The sequence below is a fragment of the Aulonocara sp. 'chitande type north' Nkhata Bay genome, linkage group LG19 (assembly GCF_057382095.1).
Source record: "Aulonocara sp. 'chitande type north' Nkhata Bay isolate Kocher_YH1m ecotype deep benthic linkage group LG19, A_spYH_male_GT1.1, whole genome shotgun sequence".
Taxonomy (NCBI): domain Eukaryota; kingdom Metazoa; phylum Chordata; class Actinopteri; order Cichliformes; family Cichlidae; genus Aulonocara; species Aulonocara sp. 'chitande type north' Nkhata Bay.
The window spans coordinates 14,417,135-14,438,333 of record NC_141362.1 but is presented as its reverse complement, the minus strand read 5'-3'; the positions used below and the strand labels follow the sequence as shown (position 1 = coordinate 14,438,333).

At 42.3% G+C, this 21,199-nt stretch overlaps 1 protein-coding gene across 10 annotated transcripts in view; it reads left to right on the top strand.

Moving 5' to 3' along the window:
• The window catches only part of bltp1 (bridge-like lipid transfer protein family member 1), an 85,813-nt gene extending 68,177 nt beyond the window's left edge, over window positions 1-17,636 (top strand). For all 10 annotated transcript variants that reach the window (XM_086275276.1, XM_086275277.1, XM_086275284.1 and 7 more), the window contains 16 exons: window positions 24-163; window positions 373-568; window positions 1,002-1,202; window positions 1,352-1,528; window positions 3,795-3,932; window positions 4,626-4,871; window positions 4,994-5,147; window positions 6,858-7,015; window positions 8,977-9,166; window positions 9,655-9,872; window positions 10,246-10,497; window positions 10,634-10,837; window positions 13,199-13,393; window positions 14,439-14,573; window positions 15,203-15,368; window positions 16,720-17,636. In XM_086275276.1, the coding sequence (XP_086131402.1) occupies window positions 24-163; window positions 373-568; window positions 1,002-1,202; window positions 1,352-1,528; window positions 3,795-3,932; window positions 4,626-4,871; window positions 4,994-5,147; window positions 6,858-7,015; window positions 8,977-9,166; window positions 9,655-9,872; window positions 10,246-10,497; window positions 10,634-10,837; window positions 13,199-13,393; window positions 14,439-14,573; window positions 15,203-15,368; window positions 16,720-16,936 (2,987 nt within the window). In that variant the 3' untranslated portion in view covers window positions 16,937-17,636. The remainder of the gene's footprint in view (window positions 1-23; window positions 164-372; window positions 569-1,001; window positions 1,203-1,351; window positions 1,529-3,794; window positions 3,933-4,625; window positions 4,872-4,993; window positions 5,148-6,857; window positions 7,016-8,976; window positions 9,167-9,654; window positions 9,873-10,245; window positions 10,498-10,633; window positions 10,838-13,198; window positions 13,394-14,438; window positions 14,574-15,202; window positions 15,369-16,719) is intronic.
• Window positions 17,637-21,199: the final 3,563 nt, after the last annotated feature.

The following is a 21,199-nucleotide window of genomic DNA, read 5'->3' as shown; positions in this document are numbered from 1 at the left end:
TTCTTCTGATGCCTTTCCATCAGCTGTGGCATCCCAGGAGGAAGACATGGGTCAGTTTGATACAGTGGAACAGCTCGAGGAATCGACCACCTCCCTGGTTTCCTCTTCAACGTCGGCATACTCCTCCTTCCCCGTGGATGTGGTTGTCTACGTCAGAGTCCAGGTACTGATGAGCTGTCATTCGTGCAATTTCTTCAGAGCTGCTTTGGAATTTAAGTCGACTGTTTATATAAATAATAATTAATGTGTTACATGTAAGAAAAAACTAAAAGCACAAGGAAAGTATTATGACAAATAACAATTACAAGTCATAAATTTACACTAAAATGAGAATTTTAGTGTATGAAAACATCTACTGTCTTCTGTTTCCAGCCCTCTCAGATCCGCTTCAGCTGCCTGCCAATGTCCAGGGTGGAGTGTATGCTCAAACTGCCCTCGTTAGACCTGGTCTTCTCCTCTAACCGTGGAGAACTGGAGACCCCGACAGGAGCCCATGTGACAGACGGGTCACACCAGCCCTCCTCAACTCCACCCGGGCAGCATATCCCCAAACCACCTCCCAGCAAAGGTATCTAGAGCATGACTTCCCCGTTTATTTTGGCAGAATAATGGCGCTCTAATGTGTGCAGAGATACGTGAACGAAACAGTCTTTTAAAGTCTTTCGCACACCGTGAGAATATCTATTAGCTGCCACTCCATGGCATGTCTGAGCCCTGTGTGAGTTAATGTTGCTCGCAGCCTGTTCTCCTGCATTCATTACTCTTCTCTCCAGTCTGTCTTTATGCCAGATGATGCATGTTAAGATGCATCTCAGGTCTTGGAAATCTGTGAGTCACTAAATGCACAGGTTTGATAGCTGGTAGCTCACTCCTTTCCATCCTGAAATTGTGTTAGTGCTAATGCATTAGAGGATGTTAGACTTATATATATCACAAGTGTATAGTGCTGTTAATGAGTGTGTGACTGGATGATTTCTTTTGTCTCTCCTGCCCCCTTCCAGCATCTCCGTTGTTGGGGAGCCCTCTGGGCAGAAGCCGTCACAGCAGCAGCCAGTCCGACCTCACCGGGCCCCCGAGTAACTCCTCGGGCCTCAGCTTTACAGCCTGCATGTCTGACTTCTCCCTCTACGTCTTCCACCCCTACGGCGCCGGAAAGCAGAAATCTGCAGTCACGGGGTTGCCTCCGGGCCAAGGGCCGTTAGGTATGCTAAACATTTGTGTTATTCTTATCTGTTAAAGATACAGGACTGCATTTTATCCACTAATAAATGCACCTCTTGTAGATAGGATTGATGTAAAACAATTACATGCCAGCTGATCCCATCACCCATATCTCCTCCCCCTCCCGAAGGTACCGTGGATGAGGAGTCGACTTCAGTGACAGGAAGGAAAGACTCTCTGAGCATCAACCTGGAGTTTGTGAAGGTCAGCTTATCGAGGATGAGGCGAACAGGAGGCCCCACTTTCATTGAGAGCTTTATTCCTCCTAAAGGGGGTAAAATGGACACCACCCTCATCAACATCTCAGGTACACGGTCGTCTCCAGAGAAAAACACCTGTCCATTAGACAGATAATAACAATATTGGGAAGTTGACACAATTCCTGCAAAAGTTTAGGTATATTTATCAAATATATGCTTTCTGTTATGCAGCACAAAGTTATACAAAGTAAAAAGTTGTCAGTTTATTTTTGGGTTTATAGAAGAGTTTGCAACAGCAAAGGAAGGTGTTTGTCAAAGTGCAATGTTCAGGGGGGGACTTGTTAAAAATGGATTTTAGGGCAGAATTATCAAAAGCTGATTTGACTTGTGATTATTTTCAGTATTTTTATGTTCTCATGACTGCCCACATAAATACACTGAGCCATTTTAAGATGGCTGCTGAGTCGTGAGGCCTGCTTCTTGAAGGACTTTGCTCCAGCATGGTGCTGTGTTGATTCTGCTTTGATACTGAACCACGCAGAGCTTTGAAGATCCATATCTTCATGTTGTATCTGTCGTCTGCTAACGTGGGGGGACTGTCAAATATACTGTATGTTGAACTACTGGAACTGAACACTGCTAAAGCTGAGGTTTGTGCTGTTGTCAGTCCTTTAGCTTAGTTATGGTGTATATATAGAACTGGTTTTGCTGTGTGTTTAAAAATGATTCACTCTTTGCACTCTGCTTTTCATCAGTGCTTCTTTTTTTTTTTTTTTGTTAATTTTTAAGCCCCGATTTTCAGCCCATCACCTTTTCTTCTACGTCACAGTGTTGGCTTGTTAGAGGATGACGCACAAGCGAGTCAGTGTTGCTAATCCGCTGGTTAAAATTCCCACAATCCTTCTCTGTGCACAGGGAGAGTGGTAGGGAAATGAACACTGACGCAGACCATAAATCAGCTTTTAAGTGCATCACTTAAATTGCTTTTAAGGTAAAACATCAATCATGCAGTTGGGGGTGACATTTGGTAAGCAGCTGCAGTTTTTTAGAAGGGTTAACTAAACCTAAATTAAATTCTGAAAATAGGCGTAAGGCAAAGAATTTTAGTTAACTGGAATAAATCCGGTTGCATGTGTCAGCACGCACAGCCTGAGGAGTCCTGGGCAGATGTGCTTAACAAGACTGGGACTCAGTGTTTTTGTTGGCCATCCTTTCTGTGAACTGTCTCAAAGTTGTCCCAGCTCAGCAGGAACTTTCACAACGTTGTGTTTTTTTGGAACTCCTGCATAGTGCTAAATATTTCATGTTCACTAAAAGTGGGAATCGAGAAGCTTGCCCCTTTCTTTCTCTCTGTAAAGCAGTCAGAAATACAGCCAGAGTATATGAAATGGAAGTGACGTACAACAGATGCGAACCCTTTCAGAGAATCATCTTTAAGGGATATGAAACTCTGTGTTGAGTACTCAATCATATCAGCAGCACCGTGGGAATGTACTCCAGCACAGAAGCAGGCTGTTGTGACCCCAGCTCATCGGAGGGTAACTGCAGTAACACAAACAACCAGATGGAAACAGCTGAAGGCAAAAATGTTATCTTTTTATGAAAGTGATGAATACAAACAGTGAAGCCAAGCAAAGCACAAAGTAACAAAAGAAGTGGTGAAAGAGCCATGGGCAAATGGTGCTCGTCAGAACAAAGAAATAAAGGGCTCCGAACTTGAATTCCATTTAAAATTTACCAACTGATTAAAAAGAAAATTGGAAAAATAGCGAAAGAGCTTTACGCCATTAATCAGCCAGATTAAACCCAAACAGTTAGAACAAGCAACCTTTACAATAAAGTTATTCAACAAACCCTGTCCGGTCTCCAGTGCACAACCTTTGCAACATGCAGCTGCAGGTATGCACGATAAGGTGTCTGCAAACTAGTAAAGAGAAAATGAGCATCTGGAAGCACAAACTGCTGACAAGCAAGTTAATAAAAAGAGAGACAATGACGAGCTGCTCATACCAAATCAGCCTCCCTGACTGACAGATCACAGCCACTTTTCAGAGCAGGTGTTGGAAGGGCTGGTGCACAGGCCTGGGCACCAGTCCAGTCATTCAGAGGCGGGCCAGAAGCAGCAGAAAGGCAGGATGTGTATGGTGAGTGTAGGCACCGATCCTGGAGAGCCTGCGTGTTCAAAAAGAAACACTCCAAAACGGTTAGCCACACTGTAAAAAGCACATAAATGAGACTGAAGAATACGTCTTTCCAATCTGTGAGAGTAAGTGCATACTTTTCCCCCTGTAGCTTTTAGAACTGTGGCCTTATCCTGTGCAGTCTTATAAAGAAGTCTTTCACATGCTCACTAATGTGATATTCTTCCGTCAGCTGTGTGTGACATCGGCTCGGCTTCCTTCAAGTACGACATGAGAAGACTGAGCGAGATCCTGGCCTTCCCGAGAGCCTGGTATCGTCGAAGTATCGCCAGACGCCTCTTCCTGGGGGACCAAACCATCAACCTCCCACGTGAGTGCTCAGCGGTTGCACTCGGGTGTTGTGATGGCCGTGTGTTGTTTACGTTGCCGGCTTTTAAGTTGTTGTAGAATTTCAGCTTTTGTGTGGCATCTGACACAGGGAACAGTGAGCTTTTCCAGGCTTCTGTCAGTGCTGATCTTTATTTGAAATGATCAACAAACTGATGTGCTTTTACTAAAGCGAGATATTGTTGGCTTCTATATAAATCTCTGCACTGCCTCTCAGATGGGTTTCTAAAAACAAAATCTTTAACTCGGTGCAGAAATGAGTGAACATTTCTCCCCAAAAATTCTGATATGAGCACCAACATCCACCTGCTAACCTCTGTGCATTTAGCCTTTTTTCATCTAGCTTGTTCTTAAACTTGACAATAAATTTGTTGAACTCTAAACTGGAACACCTTTGGGATGTAGAGACTGAAATCATGGATGTAAAGATGACAAATCTGAAGCAGCTGTATGAGCCCATCATGTCAGTATGGACCAAAATCTCTGAGGGTCCAACATAGTCCTAGCAAAGTGTAACTAATGAAGTGATCAGTGATTGCATATTAGATCTTTGTTCATTGAGTTTAATATCCTGTCTCACTGGCAGTCCTTTAGCAAACATTTCCTGCAGTCACTTTACGTTGACATTTACAAAGGTGTCCTTTACTTACCTCTTCGAACCTTTACTTCGCTCCAGCTTCCGGCCCCGCCACTCCTGACTCAGCTGAAAATGTCACCCATCACCTGTCCCCCGAGTCCAGCCGGAAAGCTTACTGGAGAACGTGGGACGGCAGCACCGGGACGCAGCACGTGCCCCAGTCCCCCAACGTCTTTTCGGAGCACTCCACCGGAAGCAACATGTCCCCAGGCAGCCTGGGGCACCTCAAGTCCCCTGCACCTGGTCGCACCAGGAGCGTCTCTGACTCCTCCGCTCCAAGGAGAGGTAACGGGGAACATTAAATGCCTTTTGTTACCGGAGTACGAATCTTCACACCCAAAAATCCAGATAAGGAAGAAAAAATAACTGCAATTAATTTTTTCCTATTTTTTTTCATTGTTTTTTAGATTCAGTCACAAAAACATCGACTCCTTCATTTGGTAAAAATGGGAAGGCAGCAGGTCAGCAGGGGTCGCCGTGGGAGACGCTGGTGGTGTTTGCCATCAACCTAAAGCTGCTCACCGTCCAAATGAACATGAGCAACGTGATGGGAAACAATACGTAAGTGCATCCAACGCTGTGCAAACACGTGCTAATAATTAGGATTTAATGGTTACTCTGGTAACTCAAACACAGAAGCGATTTAAAATTATTGACTATATTTTCATTTATAGAATATCTTGGCCACACTTGTCCAGTTTCACAAATCATGAAAAAAAAAACATTAAAATCAAAAGAACATAAAAGAAACTTTAGGAAAACAAACACAAAATATCATTAAAAATGAATTAGCAGGGGGATTATGCACTAAAGGAAGAAAAACACTAATTAAATGGATGAGAGATAAAAATCTTTCATCTGAAAGTATCTCATGATTTTCAATCAAAGTATATTTTTTGGCTGCCCCACTTTAACGCTTGTCGATGGCTACAACAGACTCTCATCTCATCTCAACAAGAATCAATTGCCAACAACATATAAGTGCCTCAGAAAAGCCAGGCATTTTCACAGCCACACATCAGACAAAATCAGGCCTATTTACAACTACAAGGGTCTGTATTTTCTTTAGTATCCTAACAGGTGATGCAATCATTGAAACCAGCCTTACACTTAAAGTTGCTTTCAATATAATCCTTAGTTATCTTATACCCGGCCCTGTTGCAGTCCCTCAGTTCATATGTGGTTTGAAACCAGCTGATTTAGTTCCCTCCTGAGAGCCTGAGATGTCCACATTATATTATCCTTTCCTATTATGGTATCATTAAGATCCAAGAGGAGAAAAGCTATTGGAAGCTCTCTTATAGATTGGTCTGAATCCTTAAGTTTTTTGCTCGCATGCTGATCTAATTGTAGCAATTTTTGCTAGTGTAAGATAATGACTTAAGTGAAAGATTCCACGCTTGAACAGTAAATTACTGACTGGAAAACACTCTTCATCATGCATTGTAGCTCTAAAAGCAAAACTAAAGTTATAAATTTAACTTAAGAATGTTACTGTCTAAATAAAACATAGCCAACATTGTTTATTTACCTTTTTACTGCAGTAAACAGCTGTTAAACTGGTGTACAGATGCCTCTGGGGTGCTTCTCCTGCACTTCTTATCACCCTTTATCGTCCACTCTTATGGGTTCATTTTAACTCTACTGCACTGCTGGATTTTACCGTTCACCACAATATGGTGTCAGTACACCCCTGATCTCTACGGTTGAGGCTGAAGTGCAGAAAATGATGCTGAAGCGGTGGCAAACACAGCACCCTCATAACTAAGGCTGTACTGTTTTATGAGCTCTGGGTCTCCATAAAGTTAAAAAAATAACCCTCTTCCACAGTGGAAGTGTGTGGGCTCCACAAACAACACACACCTTCTGCTTCTTTCTCACCAAGGCAAGACAGTACACTTCTCCAGCTCTAATTAAATCATTTATGAGCTCAGGATATTCTTCCTTCATAAAAACTTTTATGCAAGGGTGCAGCCTGGATTTAAAGCGAGAATTGTATTGTCAAAATAGCTGCACTTGGATATAAGCAAAAAGGCAATAACACATCAAACTGATGAAGGTGAAACGCACAACGACACGTTAGAAAACACAGTTGACATGTTGACTTGTGAAAATGGGTTTAGCGCTCAGAACTGGCTGTTCGTTTCTTCCTCTGTTACCTGTGTTTATTCCTTGGAAACTTCTTGTGATGAGTCATTTATGTTTCATACAGAAGCCTTCTACATTATTCAGCAGCATTTCAGGAGCGCTCACAGTTGTTTGTCCCTGCAGCTGGACGACCAGCGGGCTGAAAAGTCAGGGCCGACTTTCTGTCGGAAGCAACCGAGACCGAGAGATCAGCATGTCTGTCGGCCTCGGCCGATCCAAGCTCGACTCCAAGGGCGGGGTGGTGGGTGGCAATATAGACGTGAACACCCTGGAGATGGTCTGTAAGTAAACAAGGCATCAGCTTTTCAAACATCTGGTGTTTTTCTCCAACTCGTTAGCAGCTTTTATTCTAACAGAGTGTAAAGTGTGGATGTGGAGCTGAGCCAAAGTTCAGTGCTAGAGTTCTTAAAACACTGGGAGCAGTAATGTAATATTATGCACATACAAAAATGTTTACTCTGCTAAATAGGCATAAAATGCATTTTATTTTATATATTACATTTAATGTTTAAATAGGCTAATATATAGATACAGCAGCCACTTGGAAGCTGGAAGCAACTCAGTGCATTTAGGCATGCAGACATAGTTAAGGCAACCTGCTGAAGTTGAACCTGAGCATCACAATGAGGATAAAAAGGGGATTTAAGTGACTTTGATGGTGGCTGGAGCATGGCTGTTGGTGTCAGACGGCCTGGTGTGAGTATTTCAGAAAAGGCTGATCTGCTGGGAGTTTCCTAAACAACTGTGTTTTAGAAGTTTAGAAAGGCTGGTCTGAAAAAAGGAGAAAATATTGAATGATGAACATTTCTTTCAACAGGTCAAAGGAGAATAGTCAGACTGTTTCAAACTGACAGGAAGGCAACATTATCTCAAATAAGCTTTGTTAAAAAATCAAAATGTGCAGATGAGCATATATTCTTAAAGCGCATGGAGTACAGCAGCAGAAGACCACACTGGGTGCGACTTCTTTCCGTTAAGAACGATAAACTGAGACTAAAATTCACTTTTGCACAATAGACGATTGGGAAAATGTTGCCTGGTGTGACCAGTCTCGATTTTGGGATAAAATCATAAAACGACCACTTTAAAAACAACAGTTGCGGCTGCTGGTGTAATGATGTGCAGGATATTTTGTTGGCACGCCATGGACCCCTTAATACAGCCTAAGCATCATTTCAGTGACACAGCCTGCCTGAGTGGCCACACTGTGCCCATATTCTGATGGCTATATCCAGCAGAATATTACAAAATGTTATAAAATGCAGCTCTAGCTTGTTCTTAAACTTGACAATAAATTTGTTGAACTCTAAACTGGAACACCTTTGGGATGTAGAGACTGAAATCATGGATGTAAAGATGACAAATCTGAAGCAGCTGTATGAGCCCATCATGTCAGTATGGACCAAAATCTCTGAGGGTCCAACATAGTCCTAGCAAAGTGTAACTAATGAAGTGATCAGTGATTGCATATTAGATCTTTGCTCATTGAGTTTAATATCTAAGCACTGATCACTGATGCTTCTGCTTGAGATGCAGTCAGCTAAAGAAATTACTTGTTGCCTGAAATCGTCCCTACTCGGTGTCCTCTCTAGATGAACTAAATCTGCCACAGTGTGTGTGAAGCACACGTCACCTTCTCGCCTGTTCACCTTCAATAGTTTATAAATAGACACAAAAGCGAATATTTACAGCAAAATGAATCATTTTAACTTTGGTATTTTAGACTAAAAACATAAGAACAAGGTGCTGAGCCATTTTTATCTGAGAGGAGGCTTCACAGTCAATCTCAGCATGTATTTAAAGACACTGAAGCCATGAAGCTGTGGCTGGATGTGTGTGACTTTATAAAACTATTATTAGACCAAACATATTGACATGTACCAGTTGTGGTTTGTACCTACCAGAAGCCTAAAGCGTTTTCATGAATGCCAGTTGAATATCTTAACACAGGTTAGCACCATTTTTAGATGATATGCCTTGTTGGTTGTGGAGCTGTGAATTTAAGCTTTCAGGGCTGTGGAGGAGGGCAATCATGCTCAGACACCATACAAAGCAGCCATGTGTAGTGTGAGTTCTGCTATGTATGGTTGCCCCGTTGCTGTTGTGGTCCAGCAGCAATAAACAGGTAAACCAGAAGAAGAAGAAGTCAGTCCTTACTTACTAGAATCCACTGATTTTGATGTTGAGAGGTATGGGATTGCTTGTGCGCTCTCATTGGTAACTACTATCGTGTGGTTTGCAGCCCACATCTCAGAGCATCCAAACCAGCAGCCCAGCCACAAGATCCAGATTACCATGGGCTCCACAGAGGCGCGAGTGGACTACATGGGCTCCAGCATCCTAATGGGAGTGTTTAGTAATGCTGACCTGCAGCTGCAGGATGAATGGAAGGTCAACCTGTGTACAGTGGACACCAGCCTATCAGAGAAAAGGTGTGGTATGATGTCAGCGTGACTGCACTGTTCGGCACAACACGATCAATACAGCACTTTTAGATGAGTCATGTTTAGTGCCATTTATTCATTTCATTCTTGTGGCCATCAGAGATTAGCCTGCTTCACATCTCCATGTCTCTGTACTTTGAAATGCAGATGTTTTCTCTACAAAGAGGTTTGTATTTAGTTTCTGAAGTGTTGAAACACAAAGCACACTAACTAGAGAGCACAATTTCAAAGCATCGCGGGTTATGAAGAAAAACAGACAATTTGCTGACCGAACAAAATTATGTCTGGACTCGAGGGTTTGTGTTTGTATCTAGTTTGAACACAAGAATACACAAATTACACGACATTATGTCGAGAATATATGCCATTTTCTTTCATCTGTGAGCCATTTATGCCTGCTCTCCTTTCCTTTGTTTCTTGCAACAACCTTTTTCACTCATCTGCTCCGTTTCCCTCCCCATCTTTTCTCCTTCCAGTGAGATCTTCATCCACGGAGACCTGCAGTGGGACATTTTCCAGGTGATCATTTCACGGTCCACCACACCAGACCTCATCAAGATCGGCATGAAGCTGCAGGAGTTTTTCACTCAGCAATTCGACACCAGCAAGCGGGCCCTCTCCACCTGGGGCCCTGGCCCCTACCTGCCCCCTAAAACCCCCGTCGTCAACACTGACAAAGGAGCTGCAGAGCTTTGTAAGCATGCCTCGTTCCATACTGCTGGGTGAATGTTGAGCACAGTCTGTAGCATAATAAGGCGCGCACAGCAAGCTGTGCTGCTTGCAGGAAGTGAAATGATTTGTAATTCTAATAAGCTTAATTTGTAAACAACTTTTTCAAATAGTTGAAAAGGTTGTTTAGCAACTGAATGTAATCAGCCTCGCTCATGAGATAATCAGTAACGAAACAGGCAGCATACATTTTAAAGATTGAGGGCTTTATAAGGACAAAAACAACATGACACACTAAATCTGATCCTGTTAGCGCCAGCAACAAGCCTCGTGTTCCAGTCAGAATTCATTTGTCCGCCTGCTTCTCATTTTCCCTCCTAACTGTCTTTGTCACGCAGACATGGATGCGGCCCATCACCGCCACTGGCCCGGGGTGCTGAAGGTAATCGCTGGCTGCCACATCTCCCTCTTCCAGACGCCCTTGCCTGAGGATGCCGTGCAGCTTGGCGGGTCGATGAGCCTCCATGGCAATCACATGACTCTGGCCTGCTTCCACGGGCCAAACTTCCGCTCCAAGTCGTGGGCCTTGTTCCACCTGGAAGAGCCCAACATCGCCTTCTGGACAGAGGCACAGAAAATCTGGGAGGATGGTGAGACTAAATGTTCTTTTTAGGGACTCGTGAATATTAATATTATTCAGTCGAGATGATGCTCAGTCCTGATGAACAGATCAAAACTAAATATATAAAGGTGCATCTCTTTATGAATTGTTTCTGTTACACACAGGCTCAAAAGACGACTCTACCTACATCGTGCAGACACTGGATTTCCATCTCGGCCACAACACGATGGTCACGAAGCCGTGTGGTGCTCTCGAAAGCCCAATGGCCACCATAACCAAAATCACACGACGGCGACATGAAAACCCTCCACATGGTGTTGCTACTGTCAAAGAATGGTTTAGCTACGTCACTGCAATGAGAAACGAAGGTAAACATTTCAGCAAAATTGTGTCATTCATGTGTGCCCATTTGTTTAGTGGAAAGCCTTGTCAGTGGGCCGTTGATGCTCGCTTATTTGGGATCGAAAGGCTTGAACGCGTATTTAAAAAGAAAATATTTGGGATTGGAAAATACAGGGAAACAGTTGAATCTGATTACTGTGGTTTGGTTTTGGAGCTGTCCAATCAGAGTCAGCGTGGGCTGATGGGGGACCTTAAATAGCCTGAGGCTGAACTTAAAGTATCGGATAGAGCTGGGCGATAGAACGATAACGATATGTGTTGCGAAATAACTTTTCCTCGATAGAAAAGTTAAACTATTGCGATAGACCTAGTCTCTCTTGTCCTCTTTTAAAAAAAAACAAAAACAACAACAAACAAACAAAAAAAACCCAACAACAGCCAATCCAAATTAAGTAGCGCAGAGCTGAACCAATCACAGACGCAGTGTCACGTCACGTGACTTGTTACGTACAGCACAAGTGCCAAGCCGCACATGTGTATTTGTTTGGGACGCAGCCAGCCGCCGTGCCGCCCGGTAATGGAGGAAATGAGTGTGCCGACTACAGAAAAATCAACCGAGAGCGTGAGCGAAGGTTACCGAAGAGAAAACAGATGATGGTTCCAATGCCGGAGAGATTGTCGAACGGAAGAGCCACAGAAGTTCCGTAGTGTGAAGGTATTTCGGCTATTTCAAGTCTGACAAAAAACAGAGTAGCGTGCACTGTAAATGTGCCGAAAGCAAGTCTGGAAATACAATAAAGCGGTGCATGCTCAGTCTCTGACTGGAAGCGCTAATTCGTCATTCGGCTTTTGTCAGACTAAAGTAACTGTTAAAACTGTTTGAAAAGCTCAGCTATACAACAAGGAGAGATTGAGAATTTCCTTTTAGTTCTCAGTTTATTTGATATTGACAAAAGTTAGTCAGTTTTGTCTGTTCTTCTGTAAAACAAACTAAGATTTATTTTTAGAATTAATATTTTGTTTCTAAGTGGAATTGACAATTTAGTCTGTTTCGTTTGTTCTATTTTGAAACTTAAACGCTTTAGCGGCTGCCTTTTGTGTAGTTTGCAATATTTGCCTTTATCTGAAAAAGTCTCATGTTTCTTTAGTACATCTACCCTGTTGAACTTATTATGGGAAATAAATATTTTAATCAAAACAAGCTGCTGATTATTTCACATTTTACTTGTGAGCAACGGCACATTTAAATCTTACAAATATAGTTATTTGGCTTATATCGTGATAGATATCGTTATCGTCTGAAATGAAAAAAACATCAAGCATAACATCTTATATCGCCCAGCTCTAGTATCGGATCAATTTGGATCTGTAAATCATGCAGATTAATGCCAGTAAACCCCCAGATTTAAAATAACGACCTGGAAATGTGCAGGATATGTCCGCTTCAACTCTGTCATCAACTTGGCTCACGCTGTCCTTGGAATCTGATTATTCCATGAATATGGGAGCAGTTTTCAGTTGGATATAATTGTGCCTTCTGTCTGTAGTAGCCAAGAAGAGATCCCTCCAAACTCAGTCACGACAATAGAAGAAAAGAGGAACAGAATCCAGAGTCATTGTTCTGTGCAAAAATGCATTCAGGTGTCTCTAAAACGAAGCTTTCACACTCTGAGTGAACCAAATCAAACGGGAATTTTCCAGGATCGCACCCTTTTTCTCACAGAATTGATGTGTTTGTGTTTATCTGTTTTAGTTCTGCAGGGAAACACAGTCTAGGTAAACAAAGCGAGAATCTCACTTCATACTTGGACTATAAGTTTAGAATATACTCACTCGATTAGTCTCACATCAAGTTCGGCTGCACAGAATTCATTTTTAGCCATTGGTCACATTAGGATTCTTGAGACCGAGTGAGAACAAAAAGATCAATTAATGGGACCAAATGCTGCTTTAATGTCATACGAGCATGCTGGGAGGGGGGGAAGAGCAACCACTTCAAATGTTGATGAAAGCCAGTTTGGGACTGTTGCAAATCAAACATCCTGTATTCTTTAATCAGTGACGTAAACCTAGTAGAAGATAAACCGAAAGGAAGGAAAAAATGAATTTCGTAGCCTTAAGTAGCTTCAGAACTGATTTACTAGGCTAGAAGTGTTAACTGGGGGTATCTGGGGAAGAAAAGATTGCTTCAGACTTTAACCTTTTCTTCACTCGAGACAGCTCAGACTAAAAGGAGAAATTTTCTCTTCTCTCCACCGCGCAGCAGCCGCGTCTTATCTTAAATGTAAAATAGGTGGAGATAGCATTTAACAAAGCAGAAAAGCAGAGCGTGAGCGTGACCTTAAACTCAGGAAAAGAGTTCCCACGTGTTTTATCTCCTGTCGCAGAGCTGAACTTGCTCAGGAACGTCGAGGCCAACAACCAAGAGAGCGGATCGGCTGCCAAGAGCTCCAGTCTGCTGAGCAGCTTCCGCAGCACATCCAGCTACAACCACGAAACAGAGACCATCTTTGCACTACCCAGAATGCAGCTGGACTTTAAGTCAATTCACGTACAAGATCCGGATGAACCTTCTCTAACGGGTAGGTGACAGTAACACCATAAAAACAATCTGCTAATGAATGAGCTTTTTGTGATGTTTTAGTTCACACAAGTCTGTAAATGAACTGTTGGGATCACACTCGGAGTATGGGAGTGTTTATAAAATTACCTGCGCTTCCTTAAATAAATTAATAAATCAACGAATAATCAGCTCCTCTTGTTTGGAGCATCTGCATCCCAGCTCCGCCTTGCACTGCAGGAAGTGACGGCAGCCCTTCGCTTTGCTCCGCGAGCCTCAGATTCCTGTGACCGTGAACCAGTTCTCGCCCTGCTGCAGGTTCTTGTTAGTGCCCGTCTAGCTTGCAAAGCAATTTCAGAGCAAAACCAGCGCAGTCTTGTGGCAGTGTTTTCTTTGTTTTTGTTTTTTTTAATAGTCGCAGCCCGAATCTGTTTATTCGTATTTCTGAACAAGAACTTAATTATTTCATCGTGTCTCTGGACATAATTTGTACTATTATTTGTATTTCATTTTTTGTCCTTATCCACATTTGGAGGTTGGAGGGATTCATACCCGACTCAGTTATTAATTCTAAATGAATTACTTGGTTCAATTTAGACATTAAAACTTGGTTAAGATTAAGGATTAAAACCTCCCAGGTTAGTTTTAGGGGAAAACAACCAAGGTTTAGGTTCCTGCTGCTTCTTACACATCTGGTTTTTGTAGTTGCTATGGTGACATATCTCCCACTTTGCCTGGACAACACAAATTATACTCCCTACTGAAAAACATTACTTACAAATTCATGCTGACACAAAAAAAAAAAATCATAATTTTCTTTGTCAAAGAACAAAGAGTCAATCTGAGTAACACCGAGGACTCACACAGTCAGCAGCAATGGAAACTTCAAAATAAGAGCGAGGAGATTATCCCATTGAGTTGCATAATATTCTCAAGTATGTAGGAAACCAAAGGTCGTACTAACTCTACATCGATGTGTTTGCTGAAATTGATTTTCTTGGGTTTTTTTGTTTGTTTTTTTAAATATGACCTTACAAATCCAATCTCTGTGTTTTCATTTGTTCCAGACTCCAGCAGCAAACCCAAAGTGGAGTGCAGTGTGGTGACAGAGTTCACCGACCACATCTGCGTCACCATGGATGCCGAGCTCATCATGTTCCTGCACGACCTGGTGTCGGCCTATCTAAAGGAGAAAGAGAAAGGTTTTGTTTTTTCCATGTTACTCATCGATGTTAGTCTTTCAGTGAATAGAAAAAAAACCCCCAACAACAATGTTTATTCATTTCAACTGCCCACAAATTTATGACTCAACTAGTCACGAAAAAAACACCCTCCAGAGTTCCAAGCATTGTACAGTCTGTCAAGAATATGAGTCATCAAGCCATCGGAGGAGAAGACCACAAGATTAAGCACATCTGTCTGTCTCTGTACTTGTGAAGCTGTCCGCGTGCTGTGGGACAAATTTTTGGGAGCAGCGTGACACGCTGTTACTTTCACACACAGCAGCCAGGTCAGGGAGCCCGACGCGCGCAGCATCCTAATGGGTTTCAAGTCGTCACAAAGGAACAAATTAGCACTCTTTATGCCGGCGACCTCGCTTTCATCACCACAATTAAAACAGCCGTGACTTTGTTCTGTTGATTCTGCAACAAAGTAGAAAGAGAAGCACTGCGAGCGCTTCAGATTTTCACACGTTTGATTCATTCTGAATAATTGAAGTAGGACGCATCTATGTTGTGCTCTGATGTTGTTGTTCACGAATGTGCTAAAAGAGAAAACTGGAGCGTTTCAAAGCAGAGACCTGATTGCCTCTCTCCCTCGGTGTTCTCAGCTCTTTTTGCCCCGCGGATGTTCGCACCTCGGCCCGGCCAGAAGAGCCCCACCGCCCTGCACGATGAAAGCTCCGCGGATAAAGACAAGGACGACAGCATCAACTACACCACGGTGGACTGGAGGGAGTTCATGTGCAACACCTGGCACCTGGAGCCGACTCTCAGGTCAGCTCAGCATCTGTTTGTTATTATAAGACGCACACTTTCACATGATGAGCAGGAGTCCTAAAGCTCACTCAAAAATGTTAGAGGAGAAAATAAAAAGCATCTTTTTCTACGAGTTTGTTCTCAAAGCAAACATGATTGCACAAACCAACAAAAACAAACAATGCAGCAAAGGTTTAAAAAATTGCTTTCATTTTCTGTTTAGTTAGTGTTTGTGCTGGAAACCATCAAGAAATGATTGTGCCGTTTCACCAAGATGTGGAACAGCTGAGCCCCAATTATGGCCTAATTTTGTTCTGTTTGTTGGATTTTTGTGGGTTTTATCATCTTGTAAAGACTCTTTGAATATTTTCGATTCCACAGAGATGCCGATGAGCTATTTAATGAGCCGGGTTGTAAAAAGTAAAAGTGCAATTAGCCCATTAAAAATGCAAGTTTTGAAATGAACAGAAAGATGCGCTGTCAGTGCTTGGTTATCTAAATGTTATATATCGATTTTTACTAATATTAGTAACTCTTCTATATGTGAGAAGCAATGTGTGATGCTAGTTTAGGTGGAGCCAGTTAAAAATTAGATTCACATCAATGAATTTATAGCTGTATGATTAATAGCCCCAGTAATACAGTAGGAAAAAGACAGTATCATAGAGAGAACCCGACTCACGAACAGACGACCTCTGAGAAGGCACTTGCAGGTGATTGCAGGAAGGAAGAACTCCTTTATCACAGGAAGAAATGTCCTGCAGAGGCAGGCTCAGGCAAGAAGAGGAAAAAATAAGGACCAAACTCAAACTTCAGGAGAGAGAAGACCAAAGTTAATGACATGCAGAAGTAGAGAAGAAATGCTCAGTGGGAAGTCTCCCAGCAGCCTGAGCCTGTAGCAGCGTAACTAAGGGATGGTTAAGGGTCACCCAATCAGCCCTAACGATAAGCTTTATCAAAAAATAATGAACAGAGGTATAATTTCACAAATGGCCTGTACAGGATGAGCAATAACTTTGCAGTGCAGTATCTCTTATTAACCCCCTTAGCCTTTTTCAGATGCTATTTCATAATTACTAATCGTTAGTCTTTTGTGAATTTGTACAAATGCAGCACAAACACTAAATAAATGAAGCATCTTAGTCCCTTCACAAAGACTTTGCTTCATTAATCCAGGAAAGAACAAAGATTTTAATTTAAAAAAAAGAATATTTTTGAATCTTTATATGAAATATCTTTGTACAAAGCAACAGCTTCCCCTCTGAGATTCAAAAGGAAGAAGCAAATCCTTTAATGGAAAGAGATGTGCAGCAACAGGGAGTCTTTTCATCCACCTTTAGCAATGCTTAAACTTCACCTCTACCTTCAGGCTCATCTCCTGGACGGGTCGGAAGATCGACCCAGTTGGCGTGGACTACATCTTACAGAAACTGGGCTTCCACCATGCCAGGACTACAATTCCCAAATGGCTGCAGAGGGGTGTGATGGACCCACTGGACAAGGTGCTGTCAGTACTCATCAAGAAGCTGGGCACCGCTCTGCAAGACGAAAAGGAAAAGAGAGGCCGAGACAAAGAAGAACACTGAGGAACTCAGTCATGCCACTGGAATCAGAGCTGTGCAAAATGTTTCAACACTAGTTTTCTGTATTTAAAAGGCCACTACTTTACGATGTCCAGCATCCTGCATAGTTGTTTACTGTGGTGCTTGCCTCTAGGGGTTGCGACTGAAGCGTTTTGCACTGCTGTTTTTCGTTTTCTGTACATTTTGAACAAATTAGCAAATGCTAGCATTATTTGATTGCTTTATGGGTAAAACCCTGCCTCTCTTACCTGTTGTAAATGACCTTACTGAAACCGCTTCAAAGTTTATTTTAAGGCTTACCAGTCGTTCATGAGAAATGATTTCTTAAACCATTGCCTTTTTCTCTGTTTCCCATGGAACACATGGTGGGTATGCTTGATGTAATTTATAGCGCAGCTTCGCGATATTTAAGAGGAATTCAGTGACGTGTTCTTCATTCTTGACACGAACAAATAAATCCTGGGAGATTTTTCTTAAAATCATCCCCTCACTCATGAGGATGATATAAGCTTGTAATTATAATTTGATCATTATTTATGACTATGTGAAATTCAGCGTCTGTATGATGTATTAGCTTGATGTGTCAAGCTTCTTTGTCTTTTTTTTAATCCACACATTAGAACCAATGTATATAGTTAAATTTCTTAAATGTGTTGATTTCGTAACTTAATAAAACTATTGCCATGAAGTTTTAAAAAATAAAGCTCGAGTCTGTTCATTTTACACAGCTTAAAGGTAGGCTACCTGTTCCGTGAGCTTTAGGAGTTTTGTTGTAAATCGCAACCACCAGTCCTGAGAGAAAAAGTGAGTTTTCCCCAACTGGTTATGAGTGGTAGCTGGGAAACTGATTGCTAATGTCCCAGTAATCCAGGCCTACAGATCGCTCAGTGATTCCCTGTTAAACAGCTTTCATTGTATCCTCCATCCAATGTCCACATAATGTCACATGAGGCAGCTTAATAGAAGTCCATGGGAAAATATCCCTCAGCTCTAAAATCTTTAAACAGTTTCCAGATGACTTTATGGGTTCAGTCGCCGATATTTCATATCTTGTTTCAAGACCCCAAGATGCCAGCAGGACTTGATGGAGGGATGTCATTTCTGCTGTCTTTGGTGTCTAGACCTGCCTCTAGACGGACTGGTTCACAATTGGATCCAGTTTAAGAAACAAAGCCCTTTTTTTTACCCTTTAAATCATAGATTACATTTGGCCCGCGAAGCCATACCAAATTACTATCAGAGCTGGCCTACTGGTATTATACAGCTAATATATATATTGTTTAGTATTAAGCTTTGCTTGTTCCATATTCAGTTTTTCAGCAAAACGTGTTTGAGTCCATAAGAAAAGATTCATTCTTATATCTGGAGGAATAAATATATTTCAATAAATATTGTCAGCCCACGACTTTGTTCCAGTTTTGAATTTTGGCCCACTGTGTATTTGAGTTTGACACCCCTGCTTTAAATGAAAGGGCAGCACTGCTTTTTTTTTTTTTTTTTCGTGTCTAAAAGCCACTGACTCACGAGCACTTCATTCTCAGATCTATGAAATGCATCTTTTGTGTTGATACTTTTCCAGGAAATGTCAGTCAGGTGTTACAGGAGCAGTGTCTGATGCTTTTAAGTGCTTCACATGGTTTAAATCAGAGCTGTAATGGTATCTGCATTAATACATTTCCTTTCTTGAGGCAGTAATTTGCTTCACCTCTGGATTTTTGGAGGAGGTAATGAGTGCTCCTGTAAGACTCTTTGTAATTGAACTCCTACTAGTTTCCACTGATGTCTGTGAGGGGGGAAAAAAAACCTCCCCACATGTCACCGGCTTTGCTCACCGCGGGGTTTTGTTAATACATTACTCTGACTCTAAGACCCCCTTCCCCACCTCTCCAGTGCTAATCTCTTCCTCCGTGCCTTTCCCCCCTCACCACGAGCCATGTTCCACTTTTGGTTCCATGCCATGCTTGTTGAATTTTTGATGGTGCGTTGGCGGGTGGAGCAGGGCACGCGGCAGCACAGCAAAGGGGGAAGAGAACTGCTGCGTTTCCTCTGTGATGTCTGCTGTGAGAATGCAGAAGTGTCACCTGAGGAAAGGCAGACTGCTCAGTATGAGAGCACACTCAAGTCTTTGGTCTCGCTCGCCAGGACCGGACATTATTTTTGATTTTTTATTCTGCCTACTCCACGCGCTCTCCTTTGAAGTGACTTCCGATTTGCATATCGTTACTGCATATTTCTTTTATTTCCTTCACTTCCTGGAGATACAGTATATACATATAAACATGAGAGCCAAGCAAATGACCAGTAGATGGAGTCAAAAGCCAGTCGTCCTACAAACTGAACACCTTAATGACACCTCCCTTTAGTGTACTGCTGTGTTCCTGAATTATAAAATAGAAACGGAATAGAAGACATTAAAAAGTCATGAAGTGGCCAGAGATGTCAAGCAGCTTATATTGGATCCGTCTGGCTCAGACGCTCTTTGCTGGAGTTACCAGGTCCAGGAAGACTAACAAAGACCATTAGGTCGCCTACATGTGATGACAACAATCTCCATTTGACAGATTAGTGTGCAAAACACCGTTCTGAAAAACTAATTGTAGAATTAATTTCAAAATCACTGCCAACTCTAAGTGTAAACTTGGTGGTGGTGCAGACCAGTCGCTCTGGTTTTCACCAAACTGAGCTGGACAAAAGCACCAGGGTTCCTTTTAACCTCACAAACTGGGTGAGAAACTACATGAAAGTCGTTAATTAGCATGTTTTTTTATATCTTCTGTGTTTGATCACAGCAAGAAAAAAAATGCAATTGCAAAAATTGCAAGTCATTGCCACATAGTAATGCCGGGCATCTCCGCATGAGAGCCACGCTCGAGTCTTTGTTGAGGTGCCAGAGTATGTCTTGAGTTTTGGGACAACAGGAGAGAATTCACCTAGACTAAAAGATGAAATGAGTTTTTAGCCTTGCTGTTGTTGTGCATCTCTTTAAGGTTATTAAGTCTCTTTGTTTCATTTTGTGTTACTTTGCACTGTTTTTCCATCTGTGCTCATTTTGTCTCTTTGAACCCATTTGTATTCATTTTGCAGCCTCATAATCGTTTGTAGTTACTTACCAAAAGATCTGGTGACTGTGGAGCACATTTGAGTACACTGCCGTGAACATTGCCATGTTCATGAGACAGTTTCAGTTTTATGACATTGTTCGTTGTCCTGCTGGAAGCAGCTGTCAGAAGATGTTCACCGTGGTCAGCAACAGTACTCAGGTAGGCTGTGATGCCCAGAGTGTGCCAGGATAATATCCCCCACCCCATTACAACACTAGCAGCAGCAGCCTGACCCATTAATAAAAAGCAGTCCAGATCCATGCATTCCTGTCATTTATTCTTTAAAAAGAAACCTAATTTAAAGTTCAGGTTGGATACAAGCTTTTCAACGTGCGTTTCAAATTACATTTCGAATAGTAATACTTAAAATATTGTGACAATTTCAATTTCAGCCTCGAGTAGTTTTGACCTTGGGAAGATGAGATGGTAAAAAAAAATAAGCTGAAGCAAAAGCAGCATACAGAATACAAGTGAGAGCATAGCACTATAAAACAAGTATATCACCTTGAGCTAGTTCAAACAGCAGCAGCTTGACTTCTTGTTTATCAGATGTCATCACATCACCTCCGACATGACTGCTCTTTATTGGATCCTGCAAGGAAGACTTTACTGGTCATTTTTGGTCTCTTGCCCCGAGCTACACAGCAGAAAGCCTGGGTGTATGTGCTTACATAAAGGGGGGGTCTAAAATTTTGACGTCAGGGCCCTTGGACTTTAGGAGGGACCATAGATACATTCATGGACAGCAGCTGGATAGCGTAGTGGTAAGACTACACATCTTTGTAGTGGGAGTCACAAGTTCGATTCTTGCCTGGGGTGTCTGTATCCAGTAGGGTCCTAGACCTAGAAAGTGCTACATATGCTACGGCAAGGAGGAGTCAGGACGCCAGAACAGTGGGGGTAATATCACAACCCCCCACTCAGAAGAACAAAGCGAGTCAGAAGATCTTTATCTTGGAGGAAGTCTAAGAAGCTGAAGATGGAACTGGAACCTACAAACCATCCTCCTGTTGTATCCCCCCTGTGGCTGTGCTCTAGCACCACTTCTCAGGCTCAGGTCACCCTATGGATTTCAGGCAGTAACAATCAACTTTGGTGGAAGATGCAGAAGGTAGGTGTACTTGTTCATGTCTTGGCGGGAAACACGTGCTTTGACATGTCGTCA